Below are 18,799 nucleotides of genomic sequence, written 5' to 3' on the forward strand. Positions count from 1 at the left end.
CGTAATAGCCTTCATCACTGATGTCTGCACTTGTCAGCATCACAGAGTCGCTGCTTTGGAAAAACCTGTCCATATAACCTGGAGCCGGCTTCCAGCTGCCGTCGAGATCCCCGACTGAATGAAGGCTGTTGTCCTGCAGGCGACGTTTCAGCGTGCCTCTTCCTTTCATGCACTCCTCTATGAGGGGAAACTTTACATCGTCTCCTGCAGCGGCTTGAATCAGTTTCCCAAAAACGCCGCTGATAAAAAGAGGAATGAACGCAAAGAACGCAGAAAGTTTCATCTTGTCAGTGCGGCAGCAAAATGAGCCACCAGGAGCTCACTCGCCTTTATATGCAGATGCCTCTGGTTGCGTGAACTGCGAGCCTCCGTGCGTCGTGGGTGAATTCCGCCCATGGAGCTTCAAGGATGCCTTCTTGTGAGTCATTCATGCTACTGCCTGCCTGTGTGTGTGTGTGTGTGTGTGTGTGTGTGTGTGTGTGTGTGTGTGTGTGTGTGTGTCTGTGTGTCTGTGTGCAGCACTCATTTTTTTCAGGCTGAGGGTAAACCTCTGTTGGTGTGTCAGGTTTCTTATTAAAATAATGCTGGAAAACAGCCTGATTGACATTACACGTTCCTCAGTTTAATTTATGTGTGGATATGTGCCATCACTTATCTTTAATCTTCCACTGTTTATGTCTAACAGGTCTAATAGCTCAGAGAGAGAACTACTGTGGCGGTCCCAGACACTGGATGCTTTTATATCAATAAAACTAAACTCTGACCATTTATTCTTACATGGCTGTGGCTTTAGTGGAGTGTGGTGAACAAATGTCATTTTAGTTGTATGTCACAAGTTCATGAGTGGAGAGCTCGGGCTTGTTGGCTTTGTTTGTGAGACCTGCTAAGTTGCATGACTCATATTGAAGATCGAGCTGCTGACTGCAGTGTTAAATCTGAAGTTATACAGCGGAGGGAAAGTCAGTCATTTAGATCTCCAGCAATCCAATGTTTTATGCTTATCTGGGGCTTAACTCTTCACTTATCCTGGATTAGCCCAGGACATGAAAAAAAGTGATGATGGCTTTGGGATCACAAGGCTGATATATCAGGACTGATGGTGCTCACTTAGGTTGTTCACACACACAAGTGTGTAGCTAAAGTGCCCAGAGGCTGTTTCAAGTCATTCTGCAGAAGACTTAATTTGATTTGTAGTAACTGATCCACTTAATGAGTCCCCTGAGCTTCAGCTGGCTGACCACAGGCCAGCTTGACACTGACCCTGTCAGATCATCTGCAACATTGCATTGAACCTTTGTCTCACGCATCCTGTTTTGTTTTGATGGTCTCTCGTCGGTGCATGAAATGTTCTGCTTTGCTCTCCCCTGTCTTGTCTGTGTTAGTGTCAGCCATGTCTCCCAGGCGTTTGCTGTTTGCCCTGTTCCCTTTGGTATTTAGTGTCTGCTTCTGCTCCTGCTCGTCGTTGCATCATACCCTCTCTCATGCTACACTGTGTGTTCTGTCTGCCAGCCTGCATGCTTAGTTGTTTGTATTCTCAGTTTAGTTCAATCTGTGTACAGCAATAACGCTGGTTATGAGTTCACTGTTTGCATTCGAGAGTATGCACTTGGGTCTTCCATTTCTGCCTGTTGCACACAGATCTTGACAAACAGTTAAGAGAGGTTAGTAATATCTGGAAGACTCAGACTGATCAGAACTCTGATGGTTGCGGTTCTTCTGGTTACTGAAGGTGCTCCTTTGTCAGTATTACTGTACAGCGATTTAAAAAAGTGTTCACCCTCTTTGTGATTTGTTTTTCATGTTCATCATCACCAAATTTAAATATTAGACAAAGATAACATGAGTGGTTTATTATTACAGGAAAGAAATCCAAATCTAAAAATGTGATGTGTGTGTAACCATAACTGTGTGTTTGTAGTCATACTGCAAACTTCCCCATCTCATTGTGCCATCCTCCCATTTACTTACTTCCTGCTACTAACACTAATACTGCTAGATCCTTCAGATGACCTTTAGTATTTATGAATCAGCACAATCTCAGTGAAAAGGAACTTTGTTTGATGAAGTGAAATTCCTGCTTTTCTGACACACTAAGTAAGAACAAGCTTGTGTGTGCCAACAAGTGTTACCCACATTTTCACTGTGTTTGCCCACAATAAACAGGGAAATGAGAGTAACACATTTATGGGCAAACGTTTGCCAGTGCTTTTTGGCCAACATCCTGAGACTGAAGATTTTGTAGTAAAATATAAAGAAGTGTTTCAGCTCCTTTTTTGGAAGGTAAATGATGTGTAAGTTGGATCTGTTGGCTTCCTGTTAGATTATCAGGAAAGTCTGGACATTTGCTGATTGCACTGTTGTTTTTTTAACAAATCCTTTATGTATCCTAGTAAAAATCTCATTGAGATTCAAATTTCATATTCAACATAGACCTGTCCTATTATGGGTTTCAGTTTATGTTAAAGGTTCATCTTTCCAAACAAAAGCTTTTAAAAAACAAAGACTTTTCGAAAACATCAAATGTCCTCACTCAGACAGGAACTGGACAGTTCATTGAGAAAATATATATACAAATATATAAAAATACAGGCATAGATCTTAAAAATAAAACAGATCAAATGGAAGTTTTAATATAAAATCACCTGTGAATGGTCATTGTTATCATTTGTTACTATAAAAACGTCGACATTATTAAAGTGCACACTAAACACTAAAGCGCGTTCATAAAAGCTGGCATTGTGCAGGAGAGGCAGCTGCTGGCAGATGTGCTGAAGAGGAGGAGGAGGAGGGAGTACTTTAAGATTACCGGAAGTAGACGCCGGTGCGTGTTGGCTGGTGTCGGGCAGCGGGAGAAGCTGAATAACACTCAATTAAACGGACTAGTGATGGGTAGATGAGGCCTCGTGAAGCGTTTCAGCACATTCCCCAAACTGTATCGATACTGTGTCGACACAGTGTTGCTGTTTTGCTCCATACTGACACCTGCTGGACCTTAAATATCATTGCAGGCAACTTACTTGAGACTCACAACAGACACTGATTCAATGACCTAGTCATACTTGTATACACTGTAAGGTATTGTATTTTCCATGGAATCATTTTATATCTTTTATATTGCAAATATTGTAGACATCTCTAAAATATATTGTGAATGACATTAAGTGAAAATTAAAATGAAAGTATTGTGAATGTAATATTACCCATTTGACTCAGTTTATTATAAATTTCTATTCAGAAAAATAAGTTTATCCAATGTTTTTGCATTCAGTCTATTGCGTTTTTTTTTTGTTTTTTTTTTAACACCATTTCCCCAGCTTTGGAAAACTCACAGGCACAGATGAAGCTGGGGTACATAAAAACTGTAAAGCCAGGTGGAAAAGGTTCAGATAAGATGTCTTCCTATTCCCCCAGTACGTTAAAGGATCCTCTGATCTTGGAATGTTTCTCTCCGACACTCTCCACAATACTAAGGGGTTGGCAGTCCTTTATAATAAAATTCAGGACTGCCTGGTCCAGAACAGTCTTGCTTGATTTGAAAATAATAAAACACATATTAATAAAAAAAAAAAAATGATGATAAAGCCATTCAGTGTCTATATAGGCCTACCAGTGTTCATTCTCGGTGTGTTTGTCTCCTCATTTTCCTGTTTGGCTCTGTAATGCCTAAACACTGAGGAGGTGCTTTTGTTTGTGTAAGAAACGCAGAGCAGATGCGACATTTAACCTGCATAAAATGAAATAAATAATTTACACTTCAAGTCACATTGCTGTTTTTCCTGTTCTGATAGATTACACTGAAACAAAGACAGACAAACAGTTACCTTATTTGCAGTGAAAAGATCAAAATGATCCCACACAGCAGAAACATTTCTTTTTCTTTCGGGCTCCATTTTGTTTTTGGAGAGATATGTATTTTTTTTTCTTTTTCTCATCTTTGCGAGAGTAATTTTGTGTGGTTTTTGGTGGCGACTCATTCCGTTGGCAGACACGGATGCGGTACCTTTTAAACACAGTTTGGCGTGTTGGCAATGAGCGATACAGCAGCTGTATCGATCACGTGACTTTTTCTTAAAGCGACGCACGCACCGATACAGGCATCGCTAGGTGAGCTTGATACAAGCGTCGGTGCGTCAGTGTTGCTGGACCCATCACTAAAACGGACTATAATCTCACAGTTTTTGCGGGAAACTAGTTAAAGACATGGAACAGTCACTGTGCCGTTTCCCCCCACAGTTTGGGACTTGAGAGGACCTCTGACTCTAGGTGAGTTTTCTAACATATCAGCTATTGGTTTTCTTTGGTCATTAGCTTTGGTCGCACTGACTAAAACCTTCAGGGTTTGTGAGGCATAGCCAAGAAATGTAGAGTTTTTGACTCCACGTGATAACCACATGGTTATTATAAGTTTTGATCGTTTTCAGCTACACAGGCTAACTGTGTTAACTTATTAGCAGGGCTAACAAAGCAGGCTAACGAGCCTAGCATACACGGGCCTGGTCGAGATTTCTAAACACAGCCTGCTGGGGTTTTTCTGTCACACCCTTTCTGAGAGTGGAAATGTGTTTCAGTTACATCCAGTTACATCTTTTTGTCTGACCCCGACATCACAAAAAGTCCGTCTAACCTTTTTTCGAGTTTTAGAGATACAAAACAGGAAACTAAACGCCACCTTCCCCGTGTCTTTTTCCTTCAGGGTGTGGCATGTTTATAAAGATCTTTATAAAGTAGACAGCGGGATTGAGCCTTTGTTTGTTGTTCCTGAACTAACCAATTTCATCTCATCTGAGGTGACAGGTTGGGTCTATTTCCAGAACTTGGCAAAGTGGTGACACATGAGAATATCTTGTACTTGTGTACAGTTGTTTGAACTGATGATCTTTGGATCTGCAGTTGTTTAGGAATGACAAGAAACATTCCCAACTTGTGTACATCTGCAATACGCACAGTTTATCCCAGTGTATGAATTTATTTGGATTTATACTGGATAAGGCTGATACTGTGTGACATTTAAGGACTGTCAGTGTTCACAGAGGGAATAATTCACACAGAGGTGTGTAACTAAAGTCAATCCTGTCATTCTGTTTCAGATCTACTTTGATTTAGTGTCACTGCTCCACTGAATGAGTCGCTGAGCTTCAGCTGACATTTAACCTGTGAGACTGACTGATAGACGTGGTACTGGACAATCCTTGTACTGGATTGTTAGCATTAGGGTTGAGGTCTATGCGCATTCCTGCAAGTCTGTATTTATATAACAGGTAATGAGATCCTAACGCAGGACTGTGTGTGCTGTAGTTTAGCTTTGGTTTTCCTCTTTGCTGCCTTTCAAATTCATTCCTGAACAATATTTCTTACAACTGGCTACGTTTAACCTTCATACAGTGACCAGTCATGGGAAAACCTTAACAGTGTGGGAGCTCAGATTACGTCTGCCGTGTTTCATGAGGCAGAGCTGGTTGTCTGCAGATCATAAGGTGTTTGGCTTTCTTAATTCAGTGTAATTGATTGGCAAAGAATACCACATTGATTCAGTCACTCAGCCTGCCTGTGTCTGACACAGGAGTAATAGCCACTCGACATTTTCATCTGCCAAAATAATGCCTTTTTTTTCAGAGTCAGGTTGAACCCTTTATCATATTGAAGAAGGTGGAGGTAGCAGCAGGGCAGAGAGGGAGAGGAGGCACGGGAACAGCTAATGAGGTGAAAGAGTTCAAATGCTGGGTCACGCAAACACTGTTGAGCAGGTTAAAGGAGCTGTTCACAGAAGTGTGTGGCACCTTTTTCTTTCTATCATGTGACATCCTCACACAGAGAGTGGAGCAGGCTAAACAGCAGCAGTGTGGCAAACGGGGGTGATTCAGACGAGCAGATAAACATGGACAAATCCCATGTTTGCTGGGTAGGTTTGACCAGCCAGCTGCCTGCATGATGATCTGAGCCTTTAATGTTCATCCAAACTTGTGTTTTTTTTTTAATCAACTTTGAAAGTTTTTTCTAGTGAATATCTATCTATTAGCTATTATTATCTAATAATATAATATTATTATATAATATTATTTAGTAATATTGAAACTATGATACATCCTGTGAAAAAAGATGCTGCAGTTATTTTAAAAAATGCTTTAATTAGTTTCAAATGAGATTTTTGTGTTGATCTCTCCCACACTCATGAAGTTATGAGGCCTCAGAAATACTAAAATCATAAATCAAACTTTAAGTCGGCCTTTTTATTTACAGCAAGGTTTATGGTAAGAATGTAAAAATGTGCTTGGCTGCATTATATGGATCATAATGTATGTAAATTTAGTGAAGTCTATCAAATATGAGAGCAGCTGGTTCAAGTTCAGCCCTGAATAATATTTCGTGAACTTGTGGCAACATTTAGTATAAGTCAACAGAACTGGCTCTGAGCTGCTTATATTTAATTTTAATTTCAAATCAAAGCCACATAAAACATTTTAGACACTTGAGATAAAAATGGTGGTCACGCTCTGCTCTGACTAAGCTCTTTGTAGAGGTTAGGTCACAAGTTGGTACATTATAACAGTGCGTGCAAAATAGCATACCGCAACGTACTTTCTATAGTACAGGAAATCTGTGGTCTACCAGTTCTAAAGCGAGGTTGAAAACTGCTCATGGTTATCACACTGTGCTTGAGCCGTGTGCAAATTCCCTGCTGACTCAGCCTCAGGATGTCTAGAGGCAAGAATCAAGCGCACCCAAATGAGCGCATCAGTGGTCGTGTGCACATCACGCAGAGGGAGAGTGAGAGAGGAAAGGCACAGCAGCAGAGCATGGCAGTTGTAACGCAGTTTGTGTGATTCCGTGTGCGTTAATGAAACTGTAAGTGTTGTTACCTTCGACAGGTTAACTGGTATGATAATAGTTATAGTTGTCTGTGCATGTTAAAGCTAAAGTTATGCCTCGGTACAATGATGTCATGTGAGTAGGTTTATTTAAATTATTTGCGGAATCTCCTCCAATAATTACATCCCGCGGTTAAAGGATTTTTCTGTTGTTTATTGTTTAGTTTAACTGTTGTTAGCTTGCCACATTCTTGCTTTACTACTGGCAACTGGGAAGATATGTGCTATTTAGCCAACTTCTGGTCTTGGTCCCTTGTGGACATTGTAAAATATTTCTGTGTCTGAGTAGATGATGTGTTCTGATTGTTGCTTAGTTATCTTTGACCCTGCTAATTATACTATTATCTGTTTCAGTTTCCAGACAACCATGCTTATAGTCACCTATTCTGCATCTGCCACAATTATAAGTTCATATCTGGCTGCATCACAGTTGGATTTATCATGCCAGGCCCTGCTGTAACCAGTTCTTCTGTGAAGCTTAATTAAAGACAGTGAACTAAACTCCTGGACTGCTGCAGTCTTTCTGACCGAAGACTTAGGCCAGACTTGTATACCCAGCACTTCATACATATATATATATAATATTCTACAAGCCGATTATTTCCTCAACATTAAGCGTTACATTTCTAATCCATATCTGTATGCCAGATTGAAGGTGTGTTTCAGCCTGATAAGTTGTTATCAGGCTGAAATTGTTTGTATCGTTATCATTTTCAGCCCAGTTGATCTTAAACCTTCCAGACAGTCCCTGGAACGTCCTGCATGTGTGGAGCTCTCAACCCCCTCCACCAATGTTTAACTTACAGAGCATCTGATAGGATTTAACATTTATTCAAAGCTCCATTATTAGTTAAAATAAACTTGTATAGCAGGTTGTTTAAAGAAGGATAATCAGAACCAAGATGGTGAAACTTGGAGAAGGTGTTTTGAGCACAGTTTACATGTGTTTGTTATGAGATGTCCATGTAAATCTCCCCCACATTTGTGAAGTTACAAGAGGTGAGAATCACCGGACACCCCACCATATGATATTATTGTGATTTTTGTAATGTTTTGTGATACAGAACATTGTGATTTATCACCTTTTTTCAACTGCAAAGTGTTTTAATAATAATCCAACAAAGTCCTCAGTCTTTCTGTCACTTCAGTCATTTTTGTTGCTGACATTACATTTGAGTTTCACGTCCCTTGTTAAAAAATCCTAAATATGTACAGACATTTGACTTAAACACAGATGGTGTTTTCCGTCTGTTATCAGTCTGCAATTGAACTGTGATAAATGATTGAAAATCACATTTCTGTTGTTGTCTACATAGACAGATATTCACATTTTTGCTCAGCAAACTTCCTGTTTTAGAGGAATATAACCAAAGTACAACCAGCTGGTAGCCCGTTGAGTCGAGTCCCCTGGAGCCGTGCTCACTGACAAAGACACTTTCAGACTGATGGCAACATGTTGGTGATCTGTCTGCATTTATAAATTAGACACGATTATTATCAAACCCTGAAAGTGTCTGTGAGAGTGACTGCAGAAATGTTACATCCTGTTATGTGATCTGTGACCAAAAGTGGTCGTTGAAGTATGTGAAAAAGATTCAGTGCCATCACCAGACAGCCACAGATTTTCTTTTTCTTTGAAAAAGAACATTTCGTGTGTGTGTATATCAGGTGTCCCTGTATCGATGAAACATCACTGCACCATCTGTGTTGTGATACTGTGCTGTATTGAGTTTTTTTCCCCTTCAGGCAGGGGAAAGAAAGCATTCTAACACTGATATCTTTAGTTTGTATGCACTTACACTTCAATCAAAGACATTATGCAGGTCAAAGCTGATCTGCTGTCCTCGCTGCTCGTTTTCTGTGTTTATGTGTTGTTTTAAGCTGAGGTCGGCTCTAAGCTGGTTCACATGTCTGTGCTCCCTCTCTCCCTTTCTGCAGGTGACGTGATGATGCTGCTCATCTTCATCTCCAGCTGTGTGGGTGATGGAGGCTGAGGATTGTGTGGATGATCAGGTGTGTTTGGCTACTGACGTGTGTTTCATTGGTGTAGTTTCCACAGCATCAGGTCCTGTTTGTGTTTCACTCTGAAAACCATCAAACTCTTTACATTCACATGTTTTTTTGCTGCAGGAGCTTCACTCTGAATCCTGACCTCCTCCTTGTGCTTCAGTGGTTTCTGGCTTCATAACTTGGTCACCATGGCGACCATCTGGATGACTGAGGTCCCTGATTTGACTTTCTGAGATCAGTCGTCACTGTTAATGTTTATATTTTGTTGTGATTGTTAAAAGTTAGCAGGCTGTTACATCTGGTATCATGTATTGGTGTTTGTCCTCTAATATATCAGGTGGATGAGACCAACTGAAGAATGTCCCCCTCTTTAATAGAAAAGTTGGTCCAGCCCAAACAGCTGTTAAATCACAGTAACATTGATCAGTATTTAGAGACAGATGAGTTATTTGTGCAGCACTTTTGCTGTAGATGAACTCACTATGATGTGTATTCACCCTGTCCCAATTACATTTTGATTAATAAATGTTAAATCTTAATATTCACTGTCAAACATAAATCAGTCAGATCCATATTAGTACTGAAGTGTGGAATGAAACAGGCTGGTTACGTTAAACCATCCCAGGATGTGGGTTAAACGTCTCTCCTCTTGGAGTCTCAGACTGAAGTCGATGAAGCAGAGATCAGGACCCTTATAATATTTGAATGCACTTCCACAGGTGTATAAAATCAGGCAGTCAGTCATGCAGTTACAAACCTTTGTGAAAAACGAGTCAGCTCGCTGAATTAAAGTGTAGTGTTATAATAGATGCTACCACAGGGGAAGAAGCTGTTTGTGAATGCAACGCCTCAGATGAAGCTGCCAATGTTACAACAATAGTAGCCAATGATGGATATTTCAAGAAGCTCTATTGAGCCCATTGGAGGAGGCATCCTAATCAAAATGTTCACATCCTCCCTTCCTTTGCTACACTTGTAAAACAAACACTGTATACAGACTGATAATACACCCGACTTATCTACGCTGTGGTACTTCCCATTATGAATAAACTGTGTGTAAAAGAATATAACTTAATGAAGCGGGAAGATAAACATCAGTGCTGCATTTATGCCGCCTCTCACACGGTGTATCAGTGCATCATGACGCCCACAGTGTCCTGCAACAGCAGGAAGCTCTTGCAGGAGCCTGTTTTAACATCAGCTACAAGTATTTCACGGGCATCAGAAAGTGGAGCATCAAAGGCGTCAAACTGCCTGTTAAATTCCTCTACGCTTCATTGTTCCTGGCAGTCTGTATACAGGGGGGTAGAAAAGCCATCCAGTGCTTGCAAAACTTTTTCCAGTCGGGCTACCAAAACCCATCTCAGCCCTGCCCGTCGGGCTATCATAGGAAGGACAAATATATGTCAATGCTTTTGCATTTTCTTTCGCAAATGTAGCTGGGTAATTATGTCATTGGCATCGACGAGCCTCTGTCAATATGTGACATATTGAAATCGCGTTTGAATTTGCGTTTGTTCTTTGCTTTTCCTTTCACTTTGCGATCGCGCGAACTGTGTATAGAGAGCGACAGCACTGATTGGTGAGTGACAGATTAATTGCGCACCAATTCCTCTGGCATCGTCTTATCACTCGTTAGCTACTATTCAAACATGACAAGTGAAATCTCCCACAGCAAACTTAAACATGTGAGAGGTTGATTGTGCAGAGAATCGCTGACCGTTATGTAAGTACGTGTGTAAAAGCAGCAGGATTTACGCAGGTATTTTAGTTCTGCTGAGCCAAATAAGACAAGTCAGGGTGAAGAAGTGACAGCCAAAGAAAAGCCTACCACAAAACGGAAAAGTTATGACAAATCAGACTATGAGGCAAAAAGAAAGCGCAGCTTTTTTGGTTTCATGTACAAAAGAATTTCTGTGGTTGGAATATGCTATGCTAAATAACAGTGTTCTGCTGGGTGTGTCGTGAGTTTCCCTCGATATCTCAGTCGACAAGCGCCTTTGTTACTGGGACCAGTAATTTTAAGAGACTCCATCAGAACCCATGAGAAATGCAAGAAATGCATTATTGCTCAGTCTGCAGTATCTTTCCCAGAACAAACACCAATTGCAAAAAAACATACTAAAAATAAACCAAGCACAACAAGAAGTCCTGAAAAATCTGTTTAGAACAGTGCACTATGTTGCAAAGAGTGAACTACCATTGGCAACATTTAGCAGTCTTTGCAAACTTCAAAAAGCAAATGGCCTGGATCTTGGTTCCACTTACCTCTTACCCTTGACTTCAGTGGAAATTTCAGATTCAGGATCTGACACAGACTGATTCATGTTCTACACAGTTCTTACAAGTTCATAGAAATTTCTGTTCAGTTAGAACCAAGTATTTGACTTGATGATTGTAATTTTTATACAGTTGATGTAATTTGTGTTTTAACTATTTTTTGATTGGAGTTTTGTTTCCTTTACAATATTATACTTTAATGTATTTAATGTATGTATTGTAAAGGAAACAAAACATCAATCAAAAGATTGTCCTCTTTTGTTTTCCTTTTTTTTCCGGCTACTTAAATTTATTTTGGGCTGCCAAAAACTGAAGAGTGCCTGCCCGAAGGGCTACCAGGGATTTTGAAATTTTGCGAGCCTTGCCATCCATGTATAGAAAGACGGGGATTGTGAAAGAAACAAAAAGAGGACTGAGTGTTGTTCTTGTTCCTGAAGGTGGTTCTTTGTGTCTCTGACGGTGTGTTTGTGTTTATGCTGCAGAATCAGGCTGTTAACTGCAGAGCATCAGACCTTATCTGTGGATCCTCCCGACGATTTCTCTCCCAACTCCTGGAGTTGGAGGACATGGATTCATGGAGGACTTCAGCTTCTTGCAGCTGCTCCTGCTGATAGATGTCATTGCTGTCTTCTCCCTCTGCACTGGCTGCTACGTCTTATTTGTTTCTGCTTTTCTCTTTGTCATGACTGTGAATCAGGCAGCTGTGTTGAAAATATGATTGTTCTCCTTATAATAAAAGCTGGAAGCTGAAAATCCTGCCTGTGCTGAGACATTTTTTCATGAATGATCTTCACAGCAAAAACAAACACGGGACAAAGGAAACTGTGGGTGACGTCATCTTTAGTTCATAGAAAAATATATAAAAATATTAAAGACGCCACATTCATTTTAAGAGCCAAAATGAGTGTAGATCATTGAACCAAACAGCCTAAAATGTGTTATTATTATTAGTATTCTTAATATTACTTATCAGTAATATGGACAGTTGAATGTTTTGGCACCTGCATTATTCTCATTTTCATTATCAGTTCTGTTCATGGCTGATTGTTGTAAACTTGTTATAACAGAGGGGAAGATCGTTCTGGGCAGCAGAAATGAGGAAACGTGAAAAATGTGAAGAAACTGTTGACAGTATTTTATTAAAGTATCAGATTCATTCATTGAAGTCTGTTCTGGGTTGTTGGGGACAGGAGGCCAAGCTTTCTCCCGTGGGCCACACGCAGGCCTAAACAAGAAGCTGCAGTGATGCTGCACCGTGGAAAATGTTTAAGTCTGAAATTAATTTTATATTCATCTTCTAATGTAACCTAAAATCATCCTCAACACAAACATAACAACTTGTACCTAAAACATTTATTCAGTGACATTGAGGACCTGTGGACATCACATTTTGGGTTGTCTAGACCAGAATTCTACATTTTGCTCTACAAGGGCCTGATATCCACTTACGAGGACATTACACTGCTACTGTTCTATTGAAATTTAAAACAAATGTCCTCTTATGTGGATCTCATTTTCTCAGAAACAAAAATTAGGTTAAAAATTAAATCTGTTAATTATTTGTTTTTGCATTCATCAGGTGCTGATCAGCCCAAATATCAAAGAGAAATTAAAAATGCATGCTGTGGAAGAGTTCAGGTCTTAGGAGGTTAATGCTCACTATGATCTTTGAGACTTTGGAGAATAATATTAACACAAATGTGTCCCAGAAAAAATAATTCAAATAATTTTTGTTATAAAAAACGTTTAAATGTTGATGTGATTTTGTTTTTCGTGTTTAATTCTTATTTGGAAGGAGGCTCCATGATGGAGCACTGTGGGACTGAATATTGGTGTTAACAGAAGGACTGCATGTACACTGAAGAATGTTTATTATGAATGATTATAGTAATAATTCATTACTCAGACATTCATTGAATAGTTTATTTAGTGTAGTATAGTCTGTATAAATACGCATGCAGTTGAATAAAATGTAAAATAAACAAAGGGATTATTAACGGAATGTTTCAGAAATGCAAACTTGAAGTCTGAAGGTTCTCTGTCATCCAGGTCATCATAGTCTAAGGAGTTTGGAAAGAAAAGCGTCTGGACTTCTTTAAGTTGCTTGAAGACGTTTCACCTCTCATCCGAGAAGCTTCTTCAGTTCTAAGGTCAAATGGTGGAGAGTCCCAGATTTAAACCCAGTGGGAGTTTCCCCCCAGACGCTTTTCTTTCCAAGCTCCTTAGACTGCAAACTTGAAGATTAAATGAACAGAATAAAATACATATTAATATCAATTCCCTTTCCTGCATCCTCAAACACATTCAGAGATATGTTTTTAGACGCTGAAAATATGCAGCTACCAGAAATATATTTAACTAATGAGCGCAGGAGCAGGAAGGTCCACGCATCTGCGGTGGGTGCTTCCACCAGCATCCAGCCCACAAGGCTGAGAATCCAAATGTCCTCCACAGGACTGACTGGAAAGTAAACTTGTCCAGGCTGGCAGACCAAAGTTCCTCCTCTGCTGACAGCTACTCAGGGTCCTCGTCGATTGTCCCGTTTTCTTCGTCGGCTGCAGAGAAAGGGGAATGGTAAATGATAAATTGCCTGCATTTGTATAGCGCTTTACTTAGTCCCTAAGGACCCCAAAGCGCTTTACACACTCAGTCATCCACCCATTCACACACTGGTGATGGCAGCTACATTGTAGCCACAGCCACCCTGGGGCGCACTGACAGAGGCGAGGCTGCCGGACACTGTTGCCACCGGGCCCTCTGACCACCACCAACATAAATGGAGATAATTATCTGAATTCCATGAGCGGGTCCACGTCTTTATACGCGCTCCTTTCGGTGCTCTGTCCGTATATGACACCCAAGCACACCCGGAATTTCACGCTGCTCTTCTCGTTTTCGTGCGACACCTATGAAGTCATGAGGCCTCGGTCAAAGTCACTCTGCCCTCTCATCCAAAATATACTGATGTGCTTCATCTAAAAGTTACACTAGTCGATAAACAATCACACTGAGGAAAAGTTACTGTAGTGCGAGCTCAGTGTAAGTCACAGTTTAGCAGCGATCATGATTATGACGATAACCACTCGTGGCACATGAAATGGAGACGTATCTAGGCTCATAGTAAATTGGCCTCCTGTTCGTTTTTTTCTTTGCCTCTGCAGTCTAAAGGCCTTTACACACCAGAGCCTAACATTCCTCAGAGTATTTAAAAATATTTTAAGCATAATTTCCCAGGACGAAACTTTTATTCATTTATTTTTCTTTTAGTATCAAGCTCGATTTTCCGATTTTTCGCAGTTCTGACGAATCACGATCGTGCTTAACCCTTTAAACCCTAACCGGTGACGTTTAGCATTTTTAGCAAGGGTAGGCCCTTGGGTACTCGAGGGTAGGCCTCGAGGCCTGGAGTTGCCTACCCCTGGTTTAAAGGCTAAATTAGGTCAGGGTTTAAAGGGTTAAAACGCGCGTTTGTGCTTAACATGTAAATAATAAAGTGACCTTTGCTCAGACATATGCGGGACACGAGGGGGTATCGGGGCCATATTAAAAAATATATCTAATTGATGATTCGGAGAATAAAGTCGAAATTGGGGAGTGATTTGTCGTTCAGCTCCTTGATCTCTCCTTCAAAATGATACATCTGATGCAAGGATTCCGACACTGCGTGTGTTGTGCCACAAGACGCGAGAAGATTGCTGATCAAGTGTTTGTAGAGGATAGGAGCCGTGTAAGTGGTTTGGCTTGAAAGTGCGAGCGTAATCGCTACATTTCATCTTTTCCCCCCAAAAAATAATATTTCGCGTTTATTCGCGAAAGAGACTTTTTTTTTTTTTTTTTTATGTGGCCCTAATACTCCGTCATACTGATCTAATGTCGAACCCGGCTATGAAAAAAGAGGATAGGCTACTTACCGCTGCTGGTCGCGGCCTCTCTTCTTGACTTTCAGCCTCACGACAGATGGATCCCCCTCTTTCTCTCCGTCTTCATTTTGTTTATAGCAGAAATAATCTCCATGATCTTCCTTCCTCGCCTGTCGCAGTTTTAAGGAAAAGTCTCCAGAGAGTCTTCCATCAGCAGTCCCGTTACTTTTATCTGTGCAGGAATTCCACTCAAACACAACTTGCTGATTCATCTCCCATCGTGCAGAGACAGTCTTCTTGCTGGTAGTTGGAAAGTAACACGGCAGTGTCGCTTTTTCTCCCTCTTTCACGGTGACATTGAAAGGAACTAGAACTGTAACCTGGATGCGCATCTCCCGGCTGCCGCATCTTAATACAAAAACGCCACTGTCATTGTAAAATATGCGCCTGAACAAAATGGAAGAGTTTTGAAGGATCCGGTGTCGGTAGCCCGGGGCGGGTGCCCACACACCGCGCTGGTGAACAGCCACCTCCACCTCCCCATGGGGCTCAGCCCGGAGCAGTTTTCCTTCTTCATCGTTCTTGCAGTTTTGTGGAAACGTGAAGGAGTTTCCTAAAACAGGCTGGACATCTGCAGACAAACGGGTAAAAACAGCGACGACGAGCAGCGAGCCTAACATATCTGCGTCACTGAGCACCGGTCAGAAAGTCAAGTGCTTCAAGAGTCCCCCACCGGCACCACCCCTCCTCAAACGATGAGAGCTGAGGACGTTTGCCCCACATAAGGGCAGGCGTGGAGAGGAGAGGGCGGTGTAGCAGGCAAGTGCCGTTTATTGAAGTTTTTTCCCTCTTTTTTATGTGTGTGCGTGTGGCGTCCCGCCTGTGCCAACAATAACATTTCAGTAGCTATTAATCACAATTTTGCTAAATAAAAGGATCTGGCTTGCATAAGTCACATGACTACCAAGCGACTGATGCGGCAGAACGCGCTCGTGACGAGCCAGGTGTTGTGCCAAAAAGTGATTGTCTGCCAAAAACTGATTTCCGGTATTTGCCGAATTATATCACGTCATCTTGAGCAACAAACAACATTCCTGTAACAAGGCAGAAGCCGCAATCAGTTTTTGGCAGTGACTTTTATGTATCCTTTATTTATGCAGTTAAAAAAAAAAATCTTGTTTACTTTAAAAATGTCTCTTTTAAGAGTAATCTGGCCGAGAGCACAGCTGAAATTGCAACAAATGCAAAAATAGTTCTGTAAACATATTTTAAGTGGACAAAGAGAAGCTGATTGATTATATTGTAAGTACAATAACAAAGATTCGTGAGAAACAGGTAATTTTTTAATTTTATATATAACCCACGATACTACACATAAAAACCCCACGGAAACATTGGAAATCACTTTCTGGCACAACATCTGGTCCTTTTGTAAGAGCACGCGCGTGTTTTGCGGGGAAGGATTCTGGATCAGCACCATGATGCAAACTCGTAGCCACTGTGTATACAGTATTCTGGAAAAGGTATAAAATGTCACTGTATGTATTTGTGTGTGTCCGTGTTTTATGTGTATAGATTTTTTTAAAATTATCACTCATGATATAACATTGTGCCCTGTGAGGATAGGACGAGGAAACGGTGGATAAAGGATCTGTGCGAGGCTGCTAAAGGCAGTGGATCCCTCACCAGCTGGATTACAAAGAGCACAGTAACAATAACACATGTACCAGTTGTTGCATTGCAGAGATATTCAAGTATAAAAACAATAATAAACACAACTGCAATGTTTTGGTTCTATAACATGTTTCTATCATTACTTTAGGGTGTCTGAGAGCAGGAAAACCAGGCTAATGCTGGGCTTACACTGTGCGATTTTTTTGGCCCAGTCCCCACTGTCTCGTGGCAACAATTATGTCAGGATTTGGTGACAGTGTTGGTGTGTTTGATCGTCTTATTTTGGTGCAAAGAAATAGTTGATCTGACTGGATGAAACTGATATTGACAAAGTTTAACTTTGAGGACATAATTTGCAGAAACAAAGTGATAAATCACAGCGTGTTTTATTGCAATACTCAGAATGTCGCAAAATGTTTCAACAATGCAATAATATACTATCATGAGTGAAGTATTGCACCTGGTGATTCCCGCGTCTAGACTTGGATCATAGCTGATCGGCAACATTAACGTCCATCAGCACAGCGTTTCCCACTGAGAGCTGTGGACTGGCTGCACCTTGCTGACAGGCTGAGTGACCCTTGGAGAGATGTGGACTGACCTCGGTCTCAGAAGCTCAGTTCTGCACGAGTGCACTGAGCCTCAGCAGGCAGACAGACTCCCTGACATTTATTAACTGTACTTACTGTACGGGAGCAGAGAGATCCAAGATGAGTCAGTCTCTGTGTTGTGACTTTATGAGATTTTCAAATCATTGCATTTACATTTTAAAACACAGAGTTTGTAAAACTGTGATTCAGATTAATTTAATTTTAGCTCATTGTTCTCCTGCTGGGCCCCATCTGTTGGTTCATGCTCGCTGCTCTGAGACTGTGTGGCTTGTAAAAGCCTAACTTCTTGAAAGTTTCCTGAAAGCACGTTTCTTAACAGCAGTGTAAACCACAGCAATTCATTTCCCCTCAGGAGTGGAAATCAAAGTGATTCAAGTCTTAACATTTATTGAAGGCTGTGTGGGAGCGCGGAGTAAACAAGTGCTGCTGTGGAGCTAATTTGGAGCTAACTGCTTTATGTTTAAATTAACAGGGTGATTCTCTTCAGTATTACTGGTCAACAGCTGCACATAATCCCTACTGTGACTGTGTGTGTGAAAGCAGTTACAAGAGTAAAGCAGCTCATGTTACATGTGCTAATGTGTTGTTGGCTGAGGCTCAGGAGGTTACAGAGCAGATCACTTTCTAGTCTCCCCGTCTAAATGAAAGTGTTGTGTAAAAAAACACCAGTTTGTTATCCTTTTACTGTCTGATACGTTGTACAGGGTGTCATCTGATTTCAAAAGGCTGTATTTTTCTACAGTAATGAACAAAGTAGCTATTTATGCAGTTTGTTAAATCAACAAAAAGAAAGAAACATCAGAGCAGACTCAGCACAGGTCAGCTGATCACATGATCCAAGTTAAAGTCCTTCTGGAGCTCAGTGCACTGGATCCAGCTCTAACTCCAGATGATGACGATGATGGTAAAACTCTTGGTTAATATGAAGGCTGTCAGGAGGCTTGTTAAGACTCATCATAACTCTGCTGCTCCCTCTCTGCAGGTGCTGTATTCAGCTGACATGATGATGCTGCTCATCTTCATCTCCAGCTGTGTGGGTGGAGCAGCAGCAGAGGTGGAGGCTGAGGGTGGTGTGGATGATCAGGTGTGTTTGGCTGCTGAGAAACAGACGTGTGTTTCATTGGTGTAGTTTTCACAGCATCAGGTCCTGTTTGTGTTTCACTCTGAAAACCATCAAACTCTTTACATTCACATGTTTGTTTGCTGCAGGAGCTTCACTCTGAGTCCTGACCTCCTCCTTGTGCTTCAGTGACTTCTGCCTCAATAATTTGGTCACCATGGCGACCAGCTGGATGATTGGAGTCCCTCCTCTCACTTTCTGAGGTCAGTGGTCACTGTTAGGGTTCAGTCTGTGAAAGTGAGGAGTTTGTCCACTGTGTGTATATTTTAACCCTTAACAAACTTTATTTACTCCATTTAAAAGACAAAAAGTAGAGTGTTGTGTTCATGACCAGGTAAAATTAAAAAACAAAACCTGTAATGATGATGTTAGATCGGC

General features: G+C 41.0%; 1 protein-coding gene and 2 long non-coding RNA genes across 4 annotated transcripts; 2 read left to right on the top strand and 1 right to left on the bottom strand.

The window, feature by feature from the left end:
• The first annotated feature begins 4,078 nt into the window (after positions 1-4,078).
• Positions 4,079-11,909, top strand: LOC109197569 (uncharacterized). Of its 2 annotated transcripts, XR_003216294.1 has the most exons (4): positions 4,079-4,263; positions 8,805-8,879; positions 8,997-9,088; positions 11,639-11,909. It is a non-coding gene; the product is annotated as an uncharacterized LOC109197569 (long non-coding RNA). The 2 variants fall into 2 exon arrangements; XR_002058621.2 differs by lacking the exon at positions 11,639-11,909 and having other exon boundaries at positions 4,090-4,263; positions 8,997-9,115.
• LOC112843795 (uncharacterized) lies at positions 6,568-7,423 on the top strand. The gene is made up of 2 exons (XR_003216306.1): positions 6,568-6,843; positions 7,221-7,423. It is a non-coding gene; the product is annotated as an uncharacterized LOC112843795 (long non-coding RNA).
• A 1,678-nt stretch (positions 11,910-13,587) lies between the features above and the next one.
• On the bottom strand, positions 13,588-15,696 carry LOC112843777 (uncharacterized). The gene is made up of 2 exons (XM_025902774.1): positions 15,068-15,696; positions 13,588-13,711 (listed from the first exon to the last, which is right to left on the bottom strand). The coding sequence occupies exons 1-2, from the start codon at positions 15,694-15,696 to the stop codon at positions 13,675-13,677; spliced, it is 666 nt and encodes a 221-aa protein (XP_025758559.1). The 3' UTR covers positions 13,588-13,674.
• Between the last annotated feature and the right edge of the window lie 3,103 nt (positions 15,697-18,799).

This window comes from Oreochromis niloticus, linkage group LG3, assembly GCF_001858045.2.
Source record: "Oreochromis niloticus isolate F11D_XX linkage group LG3, O_niloticus_UMD_NMBU, whole genome shotgun sequence".
In the NCBI taxonomy this organism is placed as follows: Eukaryota; Metazoa; Chordata; class Actinopteri; order Cichliformes; family Cichlidae; genus Oreochromis; species Oreochromis niloticus.